This window comes from Lynx canadensis, chromosome B1 (assembly GCF_007474595.2).
Source record: "Lynx canadensis isolate LIC74 chromosome B1, mLynCan4.pri.v2, whole genome shotgun sequence".
Classification (NCBI taxonomy): domain Eukaryota; kingdom Metazoa; phylum Chordata; class Mammalia; order Carnivora; family Felidae; genus Lynx; species Lynx canadensis.
In genome coordinates this window covers 1,580,068-1,603,601 of record NC_044306.2, presented here as the reverse complement: position 1 = coordinate 1,603,601, position 23,534 = coordinate 1,580,068, and the positions used below count along the sequence as shown (strand labels likewise).

Below are 23,534 nucleotides of genomic sequence, written 5' to 3'. Positions count from 1 at the left end.
GTTCTCCGCACACAGGTCAAGGCCAGGAAAGTGCCGCGTCACTCGGATGCCAGGCGCTTCCCCGTCACTAGGAAACCCTCCAAAGCTGACATCACTATCCTCCGGGGACATAATGAAAACTTTCCTCAAACCTATGTCATTCTCCACAGAAGAAGTAAATTAGAATCTTGGAACTCAAGTTAGACCTCCTGTCTTAAATTAGAACTACAGAGGGTAAATTAAATCCCGTCTGTCACCACAAAGAGTGTCCCCCTCCCTCCCTCGGCTCCGCTCAGACTGGACACGTGGTCCTTGCCATGTATTTGGCAAAGCGTCACGTTCTGGGACATTTCTTACACTTTAAAAAGACACGGCTTTGTATTTCTATTTTCCTGCAGCCTGATTATAAATACCTTGTGGGCAGGCTGGCCTACGTCCCTGTCATATTTTGCACCGTGTTAGGGCCCAAGAAGAGATAAGCAGGCCAGTCGCACTGGCTGCACAGAAAACCGGTTTCTGTTAGGAGCCCCAGGGCAGACACGATGAAGGAAAACCCTCTCGCACCGTCCCTGCACCGCGCAGGACAGCCGTGCACGCTGGGAAGGAGCGCGGCGTCTGCCCCAGTCCTGCTGCGCAGGAAGCACCTTGAACAAGCCCCTTGTCGCAGCGCCCACCTGTCGCAGGGAGCCACAACCCCATCCCCGTCTCGGGTCCGCGTGGAAGAAGGGTGTCACATTCAACACACAGTCCAACACACAATAAATGGCGGGGGTTGTTTTAGCCAAGGAGGAACATGAAGACACAGACACCTCACTTCTTCTTAACCCCAGAAAGACCCTTCTTAGGCAGCTATAAAGATCTCCTGAGCCTCCTCTAAATTCAGACACCCCCATTAACCTCTCACACGCCGGGGTGCAGGTCAGGGTCCATGGCAGGCTCCCGGCTCTCCCCAGTCTCCCTGCTTGCCGTGCTGTCTGCAGCGACCACGGCGGGGACACGAACGCCCAGGGGTGTCCCCGGTCGGGGGGTTGTCCCCACATCACACTCACCATCCCGGTACCACTCGGCACGCGGCTGCACCCTCTTGAGCTCCGGCGTCACCAGCAGCGTGCACTTGAGAGTGACAGTCTCGCCTTCCCTCCTGAAGGTGACTCCAAATTTCTCCAGAAACTGGACGTCAAAGTGCATGTATGGGATCACGGACGAAGGGGGCACTGCGCAGAGAGAGCGGGACAGCGTTACGGCGGCAGGCGCAGCCATTCCCAGCCCAGCAGGTGCACAGCAGGCCATGACCGCGAAAGTCCCCCAATCCACCATCACACATCCCGTCCTCGAGAGAGGTGTGTGATGGGATAGACTGGTGTCCCCCAAAGTCACGTGTCAAAGCCCTAAGCCCCAGAGAGAAGGTATGAGGAGGTGGGGTCTTGGGAAGGGGAGGAGTTCTAGATCAGGCCATGAGGGTGGGCTCATGAGGATGGGACTAGCGTCCTTATCAGGACGGGCAGACGCTCGGGCTCTCTCTCCTCCGTGTGCGGACGCGGTGAGAAGGCGCCGTCCGCACAGCTGGAAGGGGGCCGCAGCCGCTGGGCCAACACAGTGGTCTCTGACTTCCGAGATCCGTGAGTAGACGCGTGAGGTTGAGGCCCCCAGCGTGTGGTCGTGTCCTGGCAGCTGAGCTCACTAACCCACTCCCAGAGAACCAGAAGACCCGTCCTGGAGAGGAGCGGACCCTCTGTGACAGAGGGGACAGAAACAGGTGGGACAGGAGGCAACCCGGAGTCTGAACCACAGGTAAGAGTAAAGGGTTTGAATCCTGCATCGACCCCACATGGGGGGGCTTTCTCGTCGTCAGAATGAACTGTGGCACATTCATCAACTGAATGCCGTTTATGCTGCAGACAAAATGAATTAACCAGATCCAGAGGCACCGAGACTGAATCTCAAAAATACACTGTTTAGTGGAGGGGGCAGTATTTTAGAAAAAAAGTGCACGGTAAATTTTCGAAATAAAAACCACCTGTGACTTAGAAACACATGCCTGCAGGGAAGATGTTTTTAAGGAGCTGGGAGCTTCAAGGTGATGGTTTCTTCTTGGAGGAAGACGGGTGAGGGGAAGGAGGGAAGGATTGTGGAGATTCCTCAACTCCTGATAGTTTTGCTCCCTAAAAACCCCCGAGGGTCACCGAAGTGTCCATTTGAAAATGCTTAGCTTTGTGTTCTGCCAACTGGACTCCAGTTTTTTAAAAATAACTGAAAAAAGTGGGAAAATATTCACATCTGCTGAACACGGGTGGTGACCAACTGCACAGCGTCTATTATGTCACGGTCCGTGCATATCAGTATGTTATAGATACCGCAGAGGTTTTACTCGAGCAGACACAATTTTAACCAACAGAGGAACCCCGGGGGACGGGACCAGGGAACAGCCCCCAAGGTCCCTTCTGGCTCCACCAGTGCCTCAGGGCCATCCTCCCAGCGGGCTCCACATGGTCCCTGGAACCCAGGGGACACCGTCAGACGTCTCCCCAACACACACGTTCTCGGGCCTCCCTGCCTCTCCACCTGTCGGCTCTGAACTTGTCCTGCTCGCTTGCTAATGGTCTTCGACAACCCCCGAGGGAAGGGCACGAGCCAATCCAATACCTGACCCAGAAATGGCCAAGGGCCGACCACACACAAGTGTCCAGCGGCTGCCAGAAAGGCTTTCCCCTCGGGCACCCGACCCGAAGTCAGGTCTTCACCGACACTTGACCTGTAACATCTCCATCTCCCGTCAGGGTAAAATGAAAGCTGCTGCGGAATCACACGATTATTCTTTCGGAAGGTCAGGTCAACCCCAAACCTCACTCCCATCCCGTGAAAAAGCCACGGTAAGTCACTGAGTCAGCCTGCCAAGTCCTGGTCCTGGAGATGCTACGGACACGGCTCCCTTCTCCACCCTCACCCGACTCGGGCCACCCCAGCTTCCTGGCCTTGTGGCTCGACACCAGCCCTGGGACTCAGGAAGACACTCGACTTGCCTCATCAGGGGCCCACCTCGGTCGCCTTGGAAACAGGGGGCCCGCCAGTGGCCTCCAGTCCCCAAGCCCCGCAGAGGAGCTGACAGCATCAGACACGTGTCCACAGTGCAGAGAGGGAGAACCTTCCCAACAGGTAAGCGAAAGAGCCGGGTCCGAAGTCACAGGGGCTATGGGCATCACACACAGCGGGAAGGGAGCGTCCACCATTTAAAGCAGGGCCCCGAGCCAGCTTCTGAACGTCATCTGCCACACGCCGTCACCCTGCTCGACGGTGGCTGTTTGCTATAAATGGGCCCTGTGGCAACAGCACGCATTCAGGTCAAAGATCTGGATTCCGTGTTGTCCCCAATCCAAAGGTGTGAGGTCCGTCAGTTTCACCAGCGTCTCAGAATTCCACCTCGCCACAGAGTTACGTGGGGACAGCCTGTCAGCATACTAGCAGTGCCAGCAAACACACGGCTTTCAGAAACGATTCGACCCTCAGAAAACGACTTTTTAACTCTGTGCTGTGTCGCCACGCGTTTTTCTGCACAAAAAGGAAAACAGCGGACTTACATCCGATAGGGAGTCCCACCGAACGGAACGGCTCCTCGTCTCCGTGGAACCCTGCAAGACAAGCCGCTGAAGGGCACGGGGGACGGGAGGCGCCAAGGCGTGCCCGCGCCCCGGGAGGACAACTCACTTCTCACGACCACGGCAGCGTTGGTCGACACCTGTCCGTACCCGTTTGTGGCCACCGCGGAGTACGTTGCTGTGTCGTCAAAGTTCGCCCTTGGAGGAGAGAAAGCAAGGTCACGCCCTGAATGCACTGTGGGACTGTTCTGCAGGGGCCGGTGACCCTAATCTGAGCACAAGTTTCCTCGAAAGCCACGCGTGTGACCCAGATCCTTTGTTCGTGAGTGGTCTGTTTAAGAACAATGCCAGCTCTGTCTGTGGAACGAGCTGTTAATTATAGACACGGCAAGGTCTGATCCCAGACTATGGCTTCCCTGTCCTCGAGGAAAACAGTAGTACAGATGCTTCTTGATCTCCTCGACTGCATTCTCAAGGGCAAGTCTATGTTCCCCTCTGGCTCAATTTTTCTTCCTCTATAGGATTCGTGGCTTTATTTTGCCAATGGGAAGGCCCCCCGACCTCCACCACAGGGAAAATTAACTCCACCTCACTCCACACCCGGGGTTCCCATGTGGACGGGAGAGTATTTCCCAAGCCCCAAAATAACAGATACGAAGCACCCACTCGGGGGTGTTTTGAAGGTGTCGAACTGGACCCAGCCCAGGCAGCCACCCCCAGGGCCATAGGGATGATGGACACCCACCTCCAGAAAGAACCGTGACCCAGGAACCACCAGACCCCAGCTTCTCCAGGCTGGAGCCCCTCCGCACCCCCCCCCCAAAACTGATCTGGAAAAAGTTGAAGCTTCCCAGCAGAATACAGAAAATGTCACAGAGACCACGGATATAGGCAGGAAATTGAGCCCCAACACGGGGCTCAAACTCACGAACCACAAGGTCATGACCCGCGCCGAAACTGAGAGTGGGATGCTTAACCAACCGAGCCACCCCGGCGCCCCAAGCCATTTCGTTTTCATAAATGCATTCTGCAGACAGGAGGGTATCCTGCGTCTGGGATCAGCCCCACACCTGCCCCTGGAGGCAGCACCCCCACCGGCAACAGCACGGCACAGCCGAGGCCACACGGAGAGAAGCACGGGGGTCTGTGAGAACCGCCGGGTCAGGGTGTCCCGACCCTGCGCCACGTGCAGAGCGGGGAGACCGGCCGCCACAGGAACACAGGTCCTCAGGGAGCACGGATGGGGAGGCCACTAAGCGCTGTCCAGTTGGGCATCGTGAATCTCTTTCCTGTCTCCTTGGCCTCCTGGACTTCGTACCGGTGGTCCTCAGGCTGTGCCCCGTGGTTTACAAACCAAATCTTCCCATTTTGTCTTCAATGTATATTTTAGCAGTTTTTCAAAGTACGGCAGGGGTGCCTGGGTGGCTCAGATGGTTAAGTGTCCGACTTCAGCTCAGGTCACGATCTCACGGCTCGTGGGATCGAGCCCGAGTAGGGCTCTGTGCTGACAGCGTGGAGCCTGCTTGGGATTCTCTCTCCCTCTCTCTGCCCCTGCCCCACTCCATCACGCACATGCGCGAGCGCGCTCTCTCTCTCTCTCTCTCTCTCTCTCTCTCTCTCTCCATCAAAGTAAATAAAGTTTAAAAAGAAAGATTCTTTAAAAAGTGCAGCACCCACAGGCACTCGGCAAGCGGTGCTGGGATATTACGAGCTGGCAGACGGGTCACGTCAGATCCTCGCCTTCGCTCCACCTGCCTGACGAGTTCATCCGCTGACTTTGTAACGGATAGATAGCACCCGCCTTAAACTTCTCAAGTACGTCTACCGTGCACCTGCCCTTCACTCAGGTGACTCTGACAATCAAATAAAACAACGTATTTGAAAACATTTGTAGTTTGTAGGACCGTCCCTCGCTCGTGCGTTATTCATTAAAACGTATTAGCAGAGCTCCCGGACCCAAGTTCGAAGATGCTTCCCTGCTGGCTCCATGACTCGGGCTCTCTCCTCTGCCTCCACGTTCCAACAAAGCAAAACAGACTTCTAAGCGTTTTGAGAACTGCAATTAATTGCTCTTTCGTTTCTCTGTGGGTGGAACGGCCAGAAGGGACAGGGGAAGGGAATGCGCCTTGTGACAGAGTCCCTGGAAACAACTCGGAGAAGGGAAGGAAGGGGCAGGGTGAGTCCTGCGGGGCAGGACCCAGCCAGGCAGCAACTTCTACAAGATTCCGAGCTCGTGTCTCAGCCGAGAATAAGAGACGGAGGGGAGCTCCCTAACACATTAGCACTGACAGGTTGTCAAGGGACCAATTATCACTTAGTACTTAGCGGCAGGGATGGGGCTGGGGAGGAGGAAGCCGGTACTTAGGAGCTGGAACCTTCCTCGGTGACACATAGACTGATTGTGCATGTGCTCGTGTGCATTTATCCAGAACAGGGTCCACGGCGCTCGTCCGGGGTGCGAGGAAGTCCATACGCCCAAGTATTCAGACGCCCTGATTTACTGCAACCGTCCGGGGAGGGCGTCCCGCACGGGTGCTGGCCGTGGATAAGTCGACACTTGGTCTTACGTTTACTTTTATCTCGTTGCTTTCGCGTTTCCCCTTTGCAAACGTTTCATGTTGCATAAAAAACGCCGGGACATCGAGAGGCTGTAAGGAAGCGTCCCTGGGTGTCTGGGGGTCCTGCTCACACACGCTGCCCCGTGCCGGTGCTGCGTGCGGGCTGCGGGAAGGACGGTGTCTGGGGCACCGGGGCAGCGTGGAAGCAGAGGGTGGACGGGCCGGGCACGCAGATTTTGAGCAGACTGTACCCAACTCAAAATTCTGTCCAGCCTTCCCACGGGCCAGCAGGACTGCGTTCTCGCTCTCCTCCCCCAGGCCGCACCGGGAGGTGGCATTGGGCAATCCCCTCCCCATCCTCCGCCACCCCCACCCCCCGGGGCAGAGCCTGCTTCCGGCCTGTCCTTCACGCGGTGAGAAACTGCAAGCGAGTGATTAAGAGGCAAACGGTTTTATTTTCTGTTGGGACAGGTTGCCGGAACAGACAGAGGGGGGTTCCTTTGGTCCCCGTTTGTACAAACTTCCCGGGGGCACTTCTGTGTCTCAAAGTCTTGATCTGAACTGCCTCGCAAAGGACTCATGATATTGTATCTAGTTTAAAGAGGACGGACGAATGTTTCAGTGGTCTGTGGCCTGCCCTGGCTACTCCGGCCCAATGTGCTCACGCGGGAGTCACCATTTGACTCGAATCAGAGTTTGCATATGGAAGTCTAAAGAAAGTACAAGAGGAGGTCAGCCGTGCTGAGCTCAGCAGGCATGATGGGGGGGGGGGGGGCGGTGCTACAAAGCAAACGGGAGCCAGATCCCTCTAAACGCTCTCATTACACTATGAGAGCAGCATTAACATTCCCTGAAGAAACAGGACGCGCACGATGAGTCCCCAGAGAAAATCTTACGAGCGTATAAAATAGCGTCGAATTCGAGCAGCACCAAAGGGTCAGAAGCTTCCCTTCCGGCACTTTAAGAATTCAGACGGCCGCCAAGGAGTATTCCTGGAGGTGAACGTCACTCCTGCGGCCACGAAGGAAGAGCTCGCAACCCCCGCCCCTCCCGCCCCTGCCCTCCCAACAGACGTGGCCAGCACATTCCCCACCACTCGGAACGGCCACAGATCAAATGACGGCAGCTCAGCACTTTGGAATGAACAGCTGAGCCCGGCGGCAGCTGCGGGGGCCCCCCCACCTCCACTCTGTGTCTGAAGAAGGTTCACGCTGCCTCTGCCCAGAGGGTCCCGACCCAGGCCTATCTGGGTTCATGAACTGCGGATGACGGCATCCGGGGCCCTTCGAGGATTTATCAGTCTGTTTGGTCCAAAGCCTGTACAAATTTAAACGTTTTGGGGCCTCTGGGCGGCTCAGTCGGGGGAGCGTCCAACTCTTGATTTCGGCCCAGGTCATGATCTCACGGTTCGTGGGATCAAGCCCTGCGTGGGGTTCTGTGCTGACAGCACAGAGCCTGCTGGGGATTCTCTCCTCTCTCTGCCCTTTCTCTCTTTCTCTCTCTCTCTTTCAAAAAGTAAATAAGCATTTTTTAAAAATTTAAAAGTTTCATACTTGAGAGTAGAAAGTGGTTTTTCCTCTTAAAACCGTCCTTACCACGCGGCTGGAGGGGAGCCGGCTGGATCGTCAGCCTGAGCCTCGTAACCCTCACCGGCCACGACGCACCCCGGGCCAGAGAAGAGATGTCCCCGAGCACAAACGCACCCCCCAAATGAGGGTGGACGTTCTCCTTCTACAGAGCGTGGCTCTCTGTCCACTAAAGTTTCGTGAATCGTGGAAACCAAAGGAGAGAAAATTGCAGCAAGGGGCCAGGGCATTCCAATGCCCCAGGCGAGGAGACCCTGACCCTCTGTGCGTGCTTGCACCTAGACCCGCCCCCCTTCTGCCTGCTCATCTCAGCGGCCCCCCTTTCCACGAGCACCCCGCCTCCGATCTGTCACACTCCCTGTCGTTCTCTCTCCAGAACCCGTGTAGAGCCCACGCCCTTCTCGCCAGCCACGGCATGGCCACCAGCACTCAGCCCTGCCTTCTGTTCAGAGCCAGGCTTCAGACCCTTTCAAGACACGGGTCAGATCTTCCACCGCCCCCCTCAAAGTCCTTGCCACGGCCCACGGCGTCCGTGTGGCCCTCACGGTCCCGGCCCTATCTCTGACCTCCTGTCCCTCGCTGGCCACAGCCCAGACCAGCCCGAGGGGCTGGGACACAACCTCTCGGAGCCTCTGCTGCAGCTGCCGCCTCGGGCTGGCACCCTCGTGGCCCAACTCCCCATCTATCCCATTCACCATCTCCTGTAAGCCTTGTTCAGAAGATGTCTTCTCAGGGAGGGCTGGCCTGACCACCCCACTTAACCCCACAACCTAGCCCACCCCCACACCAAGAGACCCCCATTCCCCACGCCCAGTACCACAGCCTCCTGATTTACTCTATAATTCACTATTTTATTACGCTTACGGTTCATGTCCTTATGCCAGCACGTAAGACCTCAGAGATGAGGACCTCAGTTTTGGTCCTGTATCCCAAGCATGTGGACCAGTGCCTGGTACACAGTAGGCTGTCAATAAACAGCACCAGTAGGCCCATGAGGCCAGAACCTCCAGCTTCCTGAAAGAGCCTCATATCTACCTGGCAAAACAGGGTAACGACTTGTCAGGTGCTTCCATGTTCGTTACAGTCTTCTGACACCTGTTCTAAGTAATCTGTAGGTGCAGTGACAGTTCTGGTGACGGGGAACCTTCCGGGCCTCCAGAGGCACATACCGGGTGCGTGTGACTGACGAGGAAGTTGGCCTCACGTGAGGACGGGGGGTGGGGGGGGACACACAGCCTGGGGCTGACAGCCAGCCGGCCCCCCGTGCGGTGCGGTCCTGAGTGCTGGGTGGCCGGTGCCCGGGGGGCTCACGCCTGGGCTCTACCCCAACGTCAGAGTGGGAAACAGGGAGGGAGAAAACGGGCAGGAGGCAGAGGATGAAACAGCGAGGGCGATGAAGGAAAGCGCAGAAAGGAGGCGAGACCGACTTCCCGCTGGGTGGAGGGGAGCCGGCAAAGACTCCCGCCCGGATCAACCTGGGTCAGCCTCCGCCGAACCTCAACCTTGGGCCTCGTCCTCATGCTCGGGAAGCCCGCCACGTCAGCTCAGGGAGCCCCCAGCTCCGTGTCGGACCGGGCTCCTCACCGCCCCCCAGGCGAGTCCCATCGCCTGGCCGGCCTTCGGCACGAGACCCGCCGGTGGGTCTGGAAGGACCCCCGCCCCCCGACGCTTCCTCGTGGTGGTCTCCCTCCGCGCCCCCGCCCGCTCCGAGGAGCACACCCCACTGCCCTTCTGGGGCAGGGGCCTGGGCCCCACCCCCTGGTCGCCAGACGGAGCGCCCTCGGAATCACCTTCTCTTTAACGGAACCCAGGTACGAAGGCTTTTCAACAAAACAGGAGAGAATCCCCTCGGCGGAAGAAGTGCGTCTGGAAGACGGAGCCAGGTAAAGGTGACGTTGTACTGACTCGTGACTTCCACGAGTCGTCTTGGGAATTATTTCATTGGAGCTATTTCACTGGGGATTCCTTTACCTCTAAGTAAACTGAACCTAATTATGACATGGTGGCTCCACAGGGTGGTCACAGTGAACCCAGCAGAGTTATATATTCTAACGTCTTACTGATTTCTTGCCTTTATGTTAGGATCCCTTATCTTTTCCCGGAAAGGACTCGATATGACGTCCTACCGCACACACTCACCACCTGTTTAGATCACGTACGTCAACGTGGATGTAGTGTGTGTGTGCATGCCTGTGTATGTGTTGTGTAAGGAAAATGACAGGCTATCCATCCAGCAAAATACGGACGCCAGCTGTGGGAAATACGATTTTTTTCTTTCACTTAGCTGTATCCTACATTTTTTTCAATTTCTGAGAAAAAAATATAAAAGTTGTATCTCCTTGAGGAGCCTGGGTTGAGGGACTACTCCTCAAACCTGTACGAGACGCAGCCCCGCGGCCGGACAGGTGTGGAGGAACCCTCTGCACCCACCATAACCTTTACACCTGAGCGTGTCCATCTGTCCTTAAACCACTTGCCCTGTTCCCAGAGCAGGGGCCCGGACAAAACCACTGGGTTTGCCTCCCTGCGGCCCGACACCGAGGATAACAAGGGAAGCTTCTACCACAGATTAACTCGGAAATACCACCGAGAGCACGTGGAACCCACAGGGACGGGGTGCAACCCGACCTCCTGGTTTTAAATTCGGTTTCTCTCCCGCATGAGCAGCGCTGACTATTTGGGGCAGGTGTCCCAGGGCACGTGGCCAGGCCCACCGAGACCTTACCTGTTGATCTCCAGGGTGTGCACGCCATACTTGCTCTCGATTCTGTACTTCCCCGGCTCTCCTGCTTGGCAGATCAAACTGCCGTCTTTATACCTAAACGAGGGAAACGCTGATTTTAGTGCAAAGGCAGAGTGGACTTTGCATTTTGTCCCAGCCTTCTTTACGGCCCCTCGGGACGCTACTCCCTGCCTGCGCGAGCTTCACGCAGGGCCCGTGGGCACGGCGGAGTGGCCAGGGGGGCGATCTAGGGCCCGTGTCTGCCTGTCTGTTTAGGGGAGAGCAGCTCTTGCAGGATTCAGCCCGTCTGGGCGATCCTCAACCGATGACAGCGAGGGCCGCAGGGCTCCTTGGATTCCGTCAGGAATCCAGGAAAAATCCTTCCATGAGAACAAAATGTTGCCAGCGTTAGCTGGGTTCCGGGCCAGCCTCTCCAGAGAGTTCCACAGGATCAAACCACACTGGACCCTGACTCGAGGAAGCTGGCCTCCTTGCCCCATGCAGGACAGCAGGACCTCGTCTCCCTGAGACCCAGAGGCTGGGGTCGCAGCCTCCCCTGCCCGCCTGGCACATGGGCTCCTTTTTTCTGATCTGGGCTGAGCGCCCCAATCCAGGGTGTGAGTAAAATGCTTACAGTTTTTGCAGCAAGCTACAAACTTCGGGAATGTTATCACTTCCAGCAAGTGAGGAAACAGACAAGCACACATGGGGCCTGGAGACTTGTCTTGGCTCCTAAGGTCCGGTTGACCACAGCGGGGAGCCTTCCCAAGTTAAAAGCAGAGCCACTCGTGTAAACACAGGCCACCCGAGGGAACTCTCTCTGAAATAAAAACCCTCTGAAAACTCAGCTGAGTCTGTTGCACCGACGTGAAAAACGTTGCCATGGTATCTATAATGGACGCCCTGCGAGTTTTTATAAAGGCCTTTCCCGGAGTCTCGCACAAGGTGGTCAGCGGGACGGGCCGTGTGCCACGTGCTTCCTTCGCGTGGATCTCCCACTGCACGGCTCAGGCAGCCGTTTCCAGATCCCTGCAAGAAAGTGCAGGCGCCGGGGCGGCTCTGTGGGTAAGAGTCTGACTCTTGATTTCGGCTCAGGCCATGATGTCACCGTTCGTCTGATTGAGCCCCATGTCTAGGTTTCTCTCTCTCCCTCTCTCTCTCTCAAAAATAAATAAACGTTAAAAAACCATCATTAAAAAGAGAGGGCGAGAACAGGACAGCCCTCCCCGGGCCGGGAACGGCACTCACCACTGCACCACGGGGGTGGGAAAGCCTTGCACGGTGAAACACAGCTTCACGGACATCCTCTCCCACACGGTGTGGGACCGCAGGCGCACCAGGATCTCGGGGGCCCTGCGCATCCGCTCCTCGTACGAGTGCCTTTCCCCGGCGAGCTTGTCCTCCACCTGTCCCGGGGACAAGGATGCGTCAGCGCCCCTGCCCCGCCAACAGGCCGCGCGAACGCATCGGGAGCACCCAGGACGAGGCCCGCGCCGCTCCCGGAGACGCAGGCGGCCCCCTACCATCTGCTGAATGGCGTATCTGTCCAGCTGGTGCTGCGCCTGTGAGCGAGCCAGGTGCACGTTCTCCTCCATCTCCGCCAGCTCCCGGAGGAAACGCTGCCGCTTGGCTTCTCCATACGAAGCCACCAGGGACTGGTACCTGCGGGAGAGGTGACGTTATTCTCAGGACACACCGAAAAGGGCACGTCTGCCTGTGTTTATCTCCTTCGAGACCTCTGTGCGCTGGTGAGCCTGCACCACACAGAGCTGTGACGAGGGCAGGCGTAGGAGGCGTGAATGAGACCATGCGGGGGGCGCCTGGGGGGCTCAGTCGGCTGAGCGTCTGACCTCGGCTCAGGTCGTGATCTCGCGGTTCGTGAGTTCGAGCCCCGCGTCGGGCTCTGTGCTGACGGCTCGGATCCTGGAGCCTGCTTCCGATTCTGTGTCTCCCTCTCTCTCTGCCCCTCCCCCGCTCACGTTCCGTGTCTCTCTCTCTCTCTCTCTCTCTCTCTGTCTCGCAAAAATAAATAAAAAATTGAAAAAAATGTAAAAAAAAAGAAAATTCAGGGATTGAAGCAAAAATGCATTATTTTTTATAAACACATAAAACGTTAAAATTGAAATATAACTGGGGCGCCCAGGGGCTCAGTTGGTTGAGCATCCGACTTTGGCTCAGGTCATGATCTCGCAGTTCATGAGTTCGAGCCCTGCATCAGGCTCTGTGGTGACAGCTTGGAGCCTGGAGCCTGCTAAGGATTCTGTGTCTCCCTACCTCTGCCCCTCCCCCGCTCATGCTCGTGCTCTTTCTCCCTCTCTCTCTCTCTCTCTCAAAAATAATAAATAAACATTTTTTAAAAAGGGAGGGGGCACCTGGGGGTTGAGCTGGTTAAGCGCCTGGCTCTTTCTCTGCTCAGGTTCTGATCTCCCAGTCTGTGAGTTCAAGCCCCATGTCGGGCTCTGTGCTGACAGCGTGGAGCCTGCTTGGGATTCTCTCCCCCTCCCCCTCCCCCACTCACACTGTCTCTCTCTCAAAATAAATAAACATTGAAAAAGGGAGAAAGTCAGCATCTGGCGGCCTAGGGGTCTGACACCCCACGCTGAGGCGCCCACACAGACGACGTGAGATTCCTCCTGCGCAGAATCCTATAAAAACCGTCTGTTCTCCTGGGGAGACTGCTGTTCTGAATGAATTTAGGACTGGGTTAAAGCCTCCCGAATCCACAGCTACAGACAGGAAGCAAACCTGTGTTCCAGGAAAATAGAGAGGATGCAAACAATGAAGCTCCTTTCATCTGTGGGAGCAGACAACGAGGTGCGGCTGACCTGGCCCGGGTGCCATCTTTGTGAGCCCAACAGGGCCCGGCCCGCTCCCGGCCCGCCTCTCCTGCCCCTTCTCCCTCTCTCTCCCTCTCTTCTGTCCTTCTCCCTCCCTCCCTCCCCTTCTTTCTTCTCTCTCTCTCTCCCTCCCTCTCTCCTCTTCCCTCTCCTACTCCCTCTCCCTCCCCCCAACCACTGAGGGAGCATCTCCGCTGCTCTGTGATGAGGTGTCCGGGCCTCTGGCCCTCTTCTGCAAGGCCACAGACAGCCTGTGTGATGCACGGAGGCCCATCTTTCACTAGCACAGAAGCAGGGGCATGAAAGGGCTACTTCTAATCCACGTATCCCCCAGGAGGACACGCTGAGATGTGCAGAGCTCCCGACAAGTCTTGGGTTCCTATTTTACGTGAAGATAGAGTGGTAATTCCAACGCACACACCCACGGGTTCATCTTTCGAGCACCAATCAATCTGTCCCACACGTTAAACTAGTTTCTGCCGTAGGAGGTGAGGAACAAAATGAGCTGGGGAGACACGGGTTATAACCCACATACCTGCCATGAGTCAGCTTCCTACTTCGGGCGAGTAGCCTCGTGTATCCCAGAAAGATTTCCCACAGCCAGAAGGTCACCAAAGTCATTATCGCCAAAACCACGTGAATCCCTGACCTCTCAGATCAACAGAAGTCGACCTTCCCCCCATTTCACTCCCTCAAAAACTGAGGAGTGGAGAGTTCTTGTGGCATGTTCAAGGACACAAGGAATGGCTCATAAACTTATAAAGCTCTAGTCCTCTCACTCCCCGCACCTGAACCCTAACTATGGGTAGAACCATTTTTTAAATAATCCAATACCAGAAAATCCAGAATTTTATAACGTACACGTTTTAAATTTTTTAAATGTTTATTTTTGAGAGAGAAACAGAGCGAGTGGGGGAGGAGCAGAGAGAGAAGGCGACACAGAATCTGAAGCAGGCTCCAGGCTCCAAGCTGTCAGCACAGAGCCCGACGCGGGGCCTGAACTCAAGAACCGTGAAATCATGACCTGAATCAGACCAAAAGTCAGACGCTTAACCGACGGAGCCCCCCAGGCACTCCTCTAACGTACACATTTTGAAGTGATTCTCTTACAAAAGAAATCCTCACTTTATAATGAAATTCATGTGTCAAAATTCCCATAAGGCATTTAAAAGATCATTCAAAGATTAAAAATGAGGGCTAATCTCTTCAGCTGTACATTTTTATTACACAGATCCTTCCATCGTGAAATTCATCAAAAATGAAACCTGTTTACCAAAATCTCATTCTTCTTTCAGGTTTTCAATGTGTTAGAGATATCGAGAAAATTTTCTAGAAGTAGGAAGGAGAGGTGAGGGGGGAAGCAGCAGGAATGAAATAAAGCACTCATGACCCACCCAACTATTTTGTTCTTCTAAGATCACCACCTGCCTCTCTGATCTGGAAATAATTTTAAGACTGACGTCCCTATTAATCCATGTCACGCCCGTGACATTTTCCCCATGAGCTGAGTCCCCTGACATGCACGGCACGGCCGTCTACGGGCCCCTCACGACGGTTTCCCCACGGACACCCCTGGGAATGCCGGCGCGTCTAAGGAAGATCGCCTTCCTGGAGTCGGCGACCTCACTGCCCCGCTTGAGCAGCTCAGGAGGCTGTCGGTGGGGGTTCCACATGACCTTCAAACCGCCAGGTCTTAGGGCTTTAATGTGAGAATCCCACTGTGCGTGGAAAGCTAGCGAGTGCCACGTGGGACTGCGACCGGGACCTGATACAGGATGCCAGTGGCAACGCACACATGGCACGCGGCCCCATCTGCGACGTTCCCTTCTGCAACAGTTATCCTCTTAGGGTCCACTGAGGTGATGTCACTGACGAATAAGCAGGCAGCGGGAGCTTATGCTTTTGTTAGAAGCAAGCACCACCGGGGCACCTGGGTGGCTCAGTCGGTTAAGCATCCGACTTCAGCTCAGGTCACGGTCTCCCAGTTCGTGGGTTCAAGCCCCACATCGGGCTCCGTGCTGACAGCTCGGAGCCTGGAGCCTGCTTCGGATTCTGGGTCTCCCTCTCTCTCTGCCCCTCCCTGTCCCCCAAAAATAAACATTTAAAAATGTCTTTAAAAACAAAAAAGAATAAAAAAAGAAGCAAGTGTGACCTTCCAGGCTCTCTCGGGTGTGCGTCTGGCTGCCGCCCAGTCACTGTCCCCCGCTCTGGCCTTCAGACCCTCCCTCCCGAGGCGCGGTGACTCCGCGGGCCTGCGCGGCCTTTGCAGGCAGTCTGGGGGAGGCGGGGGTTACCTTCTCTTCTTGTCCTGCTCCTCCTCCTCCAGCTCGGTGCTCACCCTCTTCGCACAGATACTGCACGTTGTCCCCAGCGCCGTCTGGCCGGAAGCCCTCTGGGAAGACGACTTCCTCTGGGCGGACGACTGCGTGGAGGTACGCCTGGGTGAGCGCGGAGAAATCAGAGGCGTCAGAGAAGTACACGGGGAAACGTGACAGATTGCACGCAGGGCGCGCGAAGGAAAATGAGGTACAACAGAGAGGGAGCAGACCGTAAGAGGCTCGGCAATACAGACAGCAAGTGAGGGCTGCCGGAGGGAGGTGGGGGGGATGGGCCAGACGGGTGACCGGCACTAAGGAGGGGGCTGGCGGACGGGCACTGGGTGTCATACGTAAGAGATGAGCACTGGGTTCTACTCCGGAAGCCGGGACTGTGCTGTAGGTTAGCTAACTTGAATTTAAATGTTTTCATGCTAAAAGCAGGGGTACTTGGGTGGCTCAGTTGGTTAAGCGTCCGACTTCGGCTCAGGTCACGATGTCACACGGTTCCTGAAATCAAGCCCCACGTGGGGCTCTGTGTGTCAGCACCGAGCCTGCTTTGGGTCCTCGGTCTTCCCTTCTCTCTGCTCCTCCCCCACTCATGCTCTCTCTCTCTCTTTCTCTCTCACCTCTCTCAAAAATAAGTAAATGTTTAAAAACAATGGTAGGGGCGTCTGGGTGGCTCAGTCAGTGTAGTGTCCGACTTCGGCTCAGGTCACGATCTCACGGTTCGTGGGTTCGAGCTTCCTGCCGGGCTCTGTGCAGACAGCTCGGAGCCTGGAACCTGCTTCGGATTCTCTGTCTCCCTCTCTCTCTCTGCTCCTTCCCCCACTCGTGCTCTGTCTCTCTCTCAAAAATAAACATTTTAAAAAAGTGTTTAAACAATGCTAAAAAATAATAAAAACTAAAATTAAAAACAGTACACAAAGTTATCATCGCAGACACGCCACTTTTTCCAGCGGCGGCACACCGGCGTGGAGCACGCACACGCGCGCACACAAACGGGTGCGTGCACGCTAACAGCTAACACATGCGCATGCGTGCACGCACACGGAACTCCGCCCCCGTCTGCACTTGCCTGTGCCCGGAGGGGCGCGTGCGCGCGTGAGTCGGCCTCTCCCCCTTGCCGTTTTCCATCCGTGCCAGCCAGCGCCTTCCACGGCGCTCTTGGCCCAGCGCCACGATTATATATATCTCCGGGGATCTGAGGCTCCCGGAGGCTGCCGGGAGCGAGCGCTGCGAACGCTTGGCTGTGTGTCACAAGGATGGCAAAGGACACGGGGCCGCGGGCGCGTCTAAATATAGGGTGTCGGCGACACGCACGAGCCCCCGGGCCGGGCCGGCACACCCGCGGCGTCTGTCCGTCCTTCGGCACAGCCGTCTAACCGGCCCAGGCCAATCCCAGACTCGGCACACAGGCACGTACTGCGGGTCCCCGAAGACGCCGGCTTCAGAAACCACCGGATCTGCGGCTCGACGCCAGCCTACTAGGCAGCGGATACGTGTACGGTTTTGCTATGCGTATTATTGCGGCAAAATTACGGGTATCGGCCTCCACGTGATCTTCACTCTGCCCCCATGAGCTTTTCCTCCCTCTGACGCTCTTCCCGTGGCCCTTCCCGCCGCCCTTGTGCTGACTGGTTTTGTTGTTGTTGTTGTTGTTGTTTGGTTTTATTTGAGGGCAAGAGAGGGAGCCGGGGAGGGGCAGAGAGAGGGAGACAGAGAATCCCAAGCAGGATACGCGCTGTCAGCCCAGAGCCTGACGCGGGGCTCAAACTCACGGCCTGTGAGATCATGACCTGAGCCGAGATCAAGAGTCACTCGGGGCACCTGGGGCGGTGGCTCAGTGGTTAAGCGGCCTCTCGCGGTTCACCGGTTCCAGCCCCGCGTTGGGCTCTGTGCCGACGGCTCGGAGCCTGGAGCCTGCTTCGGATTCTGTGTCTCCCTCTCTCTGCCCCTCCCCACTCACGCTTCGTCCCTCTCTCTCTCTCTCTCTCTCTCTCTCTCTCTCTCTCTCTCAAAAAAATAAACATTGAAAAAAATTAAAAAAAAAAAAAAAGAATCAGACGCTCAGCCAACTGAGCCACCCAGGCGCCCTAGACTTTCTGGGTCCTAGTTCTGGAAGATGTGTAGAGAAGAGCAAAGTCGAGGAGCACTTACGAAAAAGTCTCTGCGTTCATCATCTACACTAGGGGCTCAGAGCCAGTCTACCAGCACCTGCCAGGATCTGCCAGGATCTGCCGGGACCCGCCGGCATCTACCGGGACCCCAGGTGCGCAACCTGGAGCTTCCGGTGCAGCCAGGAGAGCTAGCCCTCCCCTGGGGTGCTGGGCGCGGGCGTCAGGCGGCCTGCCATCTCTGACCCTCCCGACGCTCCCGTCCAGGTTGCAGGGGACCGGACGCCAGACCCCACGACCCAACCCCTCCCAGTCTAACCGCTGAATTTCAACTTACTTTTTGGCAGCATATTCATCCAGAAGGTACCTCGTCTGAACATTGCGGTACGACTGGTCAAAGTGTTTGTGTCGCTTCTGGTAGAAGGGCACTGCGGCGAGTGACATCTCGGTGGGTACCTACGAGTGAGGAGGGAGGCGGACGGTGCTGAGCTCCATCCCCCGTGCAGTCCTGCCCGGGCAGTGTCTACACCAACATGTCGGGTCGTTCCAAGGGGGGGAACCAACTTCAGTCCATCAAACCCCTTCGGGGGAGGGACGGATGGAAGAAACGTCGTGTAAGTGAAAATAATTTTGGGCTGGGAGACCAGACACCTATCAAGTTCCCTGGGGTCCGACATCATTTTCTGTTTGGTTCTTTGGAAATTAGAAGATTGGGTTGTAGGTTTCTTTTCATTGTGAGCTCACCAAATGTTTCCACAACACCCCGTTTATCCAAGGCAACGTCAAAGGCAGTGTGAGTGACCAGGATAAAAATAGGTAAAACACAGATTAGAGAAATAAACAAATACTTAGAATACAAGATAAGAGCGGAAAGAGGGACACACGCCCTGGGAAGCTAGGAGGGGGCACACGTAACAGGAGAGAGGGCAGCCAAATGAGGTCCCCTGAAGTAGGTGACATTTGAGAAGAGCCTTGACAGATGGATAGGCTGACAGATGCAGACGGGGCAGAGAGAAGGGCATCCCATGAGCGCAGGTAGGAGGCGGGGAGACAGGATCTCAGGATACTTGAAGAGACGGGACAAGAAATCACTCTGGAAAGCTTGTAACCACATACGGTGACCTGGAAAGGGAATTCGTCTCCAGGAGGACGCTGTCCGGATCCACGCTTCTAAAATCCCATCCCGCAGGGTACTTGTAGATGCCCACGGCTGGGGTGGGCGGGAGCAGGGCTCAGCCCAGCAGGGAAGCCAGGGGGGCGCGGGCACGCGACACATCTTGGTCAAACTCCCTGAGAATTCGTCCTGCGGTGCGGCGTCTGGGAATTTGCAGTAGTGCTGGCACCTGGCCACGGGGCCACCTGCACCCACAATGAACAAAGCGCCACTTCTCACTGGGCTATCTGGCCATCTCCGAAGCATGACACAGGCAGTATGCCTCGATCTTGGTGACCCCTAACCCCCCAAACCGAGGGGCGAAGGAATTCTCAATCCGAGCTCCACTTTGGTCCTTTGTGTGGAAGTTCATCCCCCCCACTCGAAGAAGAAAACGCAGAGGCAAGGCAGTGCCGGGGGACAACGGGAACGGAGACCAGGAGTGGTCAACACGCAGGTGCGGCTCTGAGGCGAAACGGCCTGGCCTCCGCCACCGTTCAGACCTTGGCGCGGGTGTTACAAAACCCTCCAGGCGCTCTGCTGGTGATCCCTGTAGACTGTGATTTCCCAGAGTCACAGAATCGCAGGGCTCGGGAAGATCCTTAGGGATTATCTCCGCCCCCACTGTACTGGGGGTGGGGATGGGGGTGGGGACGGGAGCAATGCCTCCCCTGGAAACGTGCAGAAAGGGCTTCAGACTTCTATCTCTGGGCCTCTGACCCTTTGCCACACGAATGCCAATGTTTCCTCTTAAAGACCAACCAGTCAACCAGCCTCCACGGGTCCACTGAGGGCCGGGCATGTGTTTTACAGCATAAATCTGATTACAAATACGCAACAGAGCGTGGCGCCTAGTGGAACACAGCGAAAAAGGCGCCTCTCCGTCCACCTCAGCTCTGACACAGGTATTCTAGCGCTGAGGCCAAGACCGCAGGTTTGACATCGGGCAGACCGAGGTCTAAATCCTGAGCCCTGCCCAGTGACGTGGCCGCGGGTGACTCTCTCGCTGCTGTAACCCCGGGGTTCTGAACGGATTCTGTGGAACGTTTGGCACGCGGTCTCCAACAACCAAAATCGGCAGCTGTCCCCGTCACGCTACGTGCCGTCGCTGTTCTCCAGCCGGACGCTGTGGGTAGGAAAAGGTATCTGAAAAACATGCATTCTGTCACTTGACTATCTGAAACGTCCTCAATGGCATCCCTATGGGTTCTCCGGCGAGTTCAGCAAGGTGAATCTTCAAGAGAAGCTTCCTGCCCACAACCTCGTGGCTTCCACTGATTGCGTCCGGAGTCCCCCGTGTGCTGCGGAAAGCTCACGAACTGAAGTCAGACCGGGGTCGGGGGACACACTGCACCACTCTGAACCAGCTTCCTGTCTCGGGCTTCTCCCACCGCACCCGCAGGGCCGGAGGAAAATTCTACGGCACCGATCCAGGACGATGCCCGCAGGTGCTGTGATGCCAGGTGGTCACGTCCCATCTCGATACTTGCTAACGTTGCCGGTGAGTCAACCTTCAAACGCGTTTGCATTTCTCTGTGAAGGGAAGAGCCCAGAAATGGCCCTGACGATAAGAGGTGATACGCTATCTTCACATGTCTAAACTGTGGCAGCCGGCACCCAGAGGAGGGTAATACACACTCGAGGGGACCCGTGCTTCTGTTCTGACTTAACTTGGCATGTGCTTGTGCGGGTCTGGGAGTCCTCAACACTCCCCGTTCAAGGAGCACACACTTTGTACCGATTAGCGACGCAGGGCCGGAATCGAGAGCACACGGCTCCGGCGGTCCTCGCTCCGACTCCTAGACCTGCTATCGCTGTTTCTCCCGACCCCAGACGGCCTTGGGCAGGGCAGGAAGAGAGCACTTCACTGCACTGATCCCACATCTACTCTCTGCTCACTTCGCGACACGCTGTGCGGATGGCCATCAAAACCAGGGGCTTCCGAGGACCGTGCAAATGCAATTATCCTCACTTCTGCCCACTTTTCATGCCACAAACACGTGGAGCCCCTGCCCCGTGGCGGCCACGCCTGAATCACAGAACCACTGCATGTCAAGGACGGGGCCGTCTTAGAGGCCCCCCCCTTGCCCCAGGGATGACGTCACGTCTTCCATCTGAGCCTTGTGCCAGCGACCTCGGCTCCTCCTGCCTGTGCTGGCTTTTCCCAATCCCCTGGGTGACCCAGACCGAGCGGCAGGACCACCACGCAGCCCACGCCCACGTCCAGGCCACTCGACCTCTTCCCCGCCCAGTGGACCTCACGTCTCAGTGCCTCCGCGTTGTCCCTGACCGCCCCAGACCGGGCATGCTGAGATCCCTGCAGGCTCAGCACATGCTCGCAGCGGCAGCCTTGGGTCGCAAGGCATTTATCTGAAACCACAGAGCGATTCCACAACTTGCCACGGATGATCTCATTCTGTCCTGGGTGGATCTCAGCCTTCCCTGCGAGGAAACTGAGTTTCAGATGGTAAAAATCATCTGCCCGGGTCACTGGCTCGTCGGAGACAGAGCCGACGTCCCACCTCGCACTTGTGACTCTGTGCCCACCTGCCCACACCCATCCCCGCCACTCACGGAACGCTTCTGACACGTTTGGGAATTAGGACACCAAAGTGAAATGCGAGCCTGTCCTCAAGTACAGGAGACCGTGCGTCTGTGACATGCTTAGACCTAATCCCTTCCTGCCAACGATATTTGGAACCCGCCTTCCCTGCCACCAAGAAGAAATTGAATTTGTGGACGCATTTCAACCACAATGCATTTATTTCCATTTAATAAAAGAAGCTGTGGCCTGTGCAGCTAAAAATGTCCAAGTCAATGAGCGTACCAAGCGAAAGCTTTTCTAGAGGAAGGAAAAGGATTGGTTGGCGCCCACAGTGGGCCGATGCCCCCCAGGTAACTCAACCCTCAGGCCCCGAGACACGTTGTACCCACCCTCATTCACACCGAGGTCTACTTTCCCTGAAGCTTTTTGCAAACGACTTTGCACCAAAAGACAACTGAGCACAGAACCGCTCTTAAAATCAGCCTCGATGACAAATCTAATACGGTTTGACGTCTAATGTCTGGCGGCTGAATTTCTCCAGTGTTCCTCCGAATCATCTTTCGGAACCGTGACCTGAAGGGCAGAGGCCTGCCCTCAGGGCCACAGGGCTCTCCGGCTTCCAAGGACCCCGAGTCCCTGTGTCCTGATGCCGAAGCAGGATCAAATTCGATCAAGCAACGAGATCGTGTGCAGCTTCCTGGACGAGAGACGGTTGCCATTTCTTCACAAGTTCAGAGAACTAAAAACAAACCAACAGCTCCAGAAATATTCCAGTGCCGTGAACTTTTACGCACAGAGTCTCTGGGTTTTGTGTGGGTGAAGGTCCCCCGTTCAGCGTTAGTTTCCGGTAAGTTCGCTGCAAATGTGACCCAGACCTGGTTTTCTTAAAACTTCAATTATCTTTCTTCCACTCGCTCTTGGATGCCTGTGTCACTTGTGTCCGGGAAGCGAGAGCTGAGACCCAGGAGGTGGGAAAGTGACCCTTCTGCGCACAGGCCCCCGCCCCAGCGCCTTCCCCGTGGACGCACCTCCAAGGGCGGGAGGGAGCACGCCGGCTCCGCCGAGGGCACCGAGCCCAGAGACTCTGCAGGACTGTCGCTCATCACAGAGCACGGAGAAGGCGGCGTGGGGAGCTGGCAGTGAGCCTTCTTCCCCTCCCCCAGACACCAGGGTCCAGGGCCACGCTAATGTCCCTGCTTCCTCCTTCTCTCCAGAAAATACCTTTTATTCCACACCTTTTCAATCTGCACTGCCCCCACAGACTCCTTCAGGGCTCAGACTCTGGAGAAAGGGCACGGGCTCCGGGCCCCAGTGAGAAACGCCGCAGAGCTCGGGTCAGCCGGCAGGTGCCCCGAGCGGGTCGCACCCGATAACACTCGCGACCGTGACCTCGGGAAGCATTGGAAGCGTAAAGTCTAGTCCGGGAAGGACAGACGCAGACCGAGCCGTTGGCTGTCTTGTCTGTCCAACGGAGCGCCCTCCCCCGAATAGGTCCACCTCGGACACCTGACTGCTACCGGCTCGGCATGCGTCGTTATTCCTTCTTCCAAAGCCCCGGGTTAGAGAAGGAAAGAAGAAAAGGGGACTCACCCAGAGAGAAAGGAAAACGGCACAGAGGAGAGATGCCCTGCCGGCCTGGCTCGCCCACGACGCGGCTCTGGCTGAGGAAGGCACAGCTACTTCTGCCTCCAAGTGCCCAGCCCTCCCTCCCATTTATGGCCTGGGAGGCGCTATATATAGCCACAGGGACTGCCTCGCCCCGAACTAATACCTGCACCATAAGTCATCAGCCTGATCTAAAAGGGAAAATTCTTTGAGTCGGAAAAAATCAAAATCACAAAGTGCACAGTGCCTGTCCTGTCCGCAAAGCGCACCTGTCTCTCCCCGGGCATGGGTGTGACAATTCGGGGAGAGCCCCAGGAAAAGAGGGACGGGCCGGCAATCCACGTGGCTGGGTCTCCCGACGCATTTTAACTTTTATGCATAAACTCTCAGACTTCTCTTCAATCCTGTGGAACCACGGGTTCCCTGGATCATAGACTGCCACCTCCAGAGGAGTCTGATGACGGCCAGACTGCCAGCAGGCATTTGCCTTTTGTCCCCAGGGCACCTGAGCGCTTCTGGTCCTG

General features: G+C 56.3%; 1 protein-coding gene across 1 annotated transcript in view; it reads right to left on the bottom strand.

Annotated features, from left to right (window-relative positions):
- The window catches only part of MYOM2 (myomesin 2), a 73,119-nt gene extending 50,001 nt beyond the window's left edge, over positions 1–23,118 (bottom strand). The window contains exons 1-9 of the mRNA XM_030312050.1: positions 22,996–23,118; positions 18,045–18,163; positions 15,570–15,713; positions 11,962–12,100; positions 11,687–11,844; positions 10,442–10,534; positions 3,682–3,770; positions 3,555–3,605; positions 1,029–1,193 (exon numbers count right to left, since the gene is read on the bottom strand). Of these exons, the coding sequence (XP_030167910.1) occupies positions 1,029–1,193; positions 3,555–3,605; positions 3,682–3,770; positions 10,442–10,534; positions 11,687–11,844; positions 11,962–12,100; positions 15,570–15,713; positions 18,045–18,163; positions 22,996–23,118 (1,081 nt within the window). The remainder of the gene's footprint in view (positions 1–1,028; positions 1,194–3,554; positions 3,606–3,681; positions 3,771–10,441; positions 10,535–11,686; positions 11,845–11,961; positions 12,101–15,569; positions 15,714–18,044; positions 18,164–22,995) is intronic.
- Between the last annotated feature and the right edge of the window lie 416 nt (positions 23,119–23,534).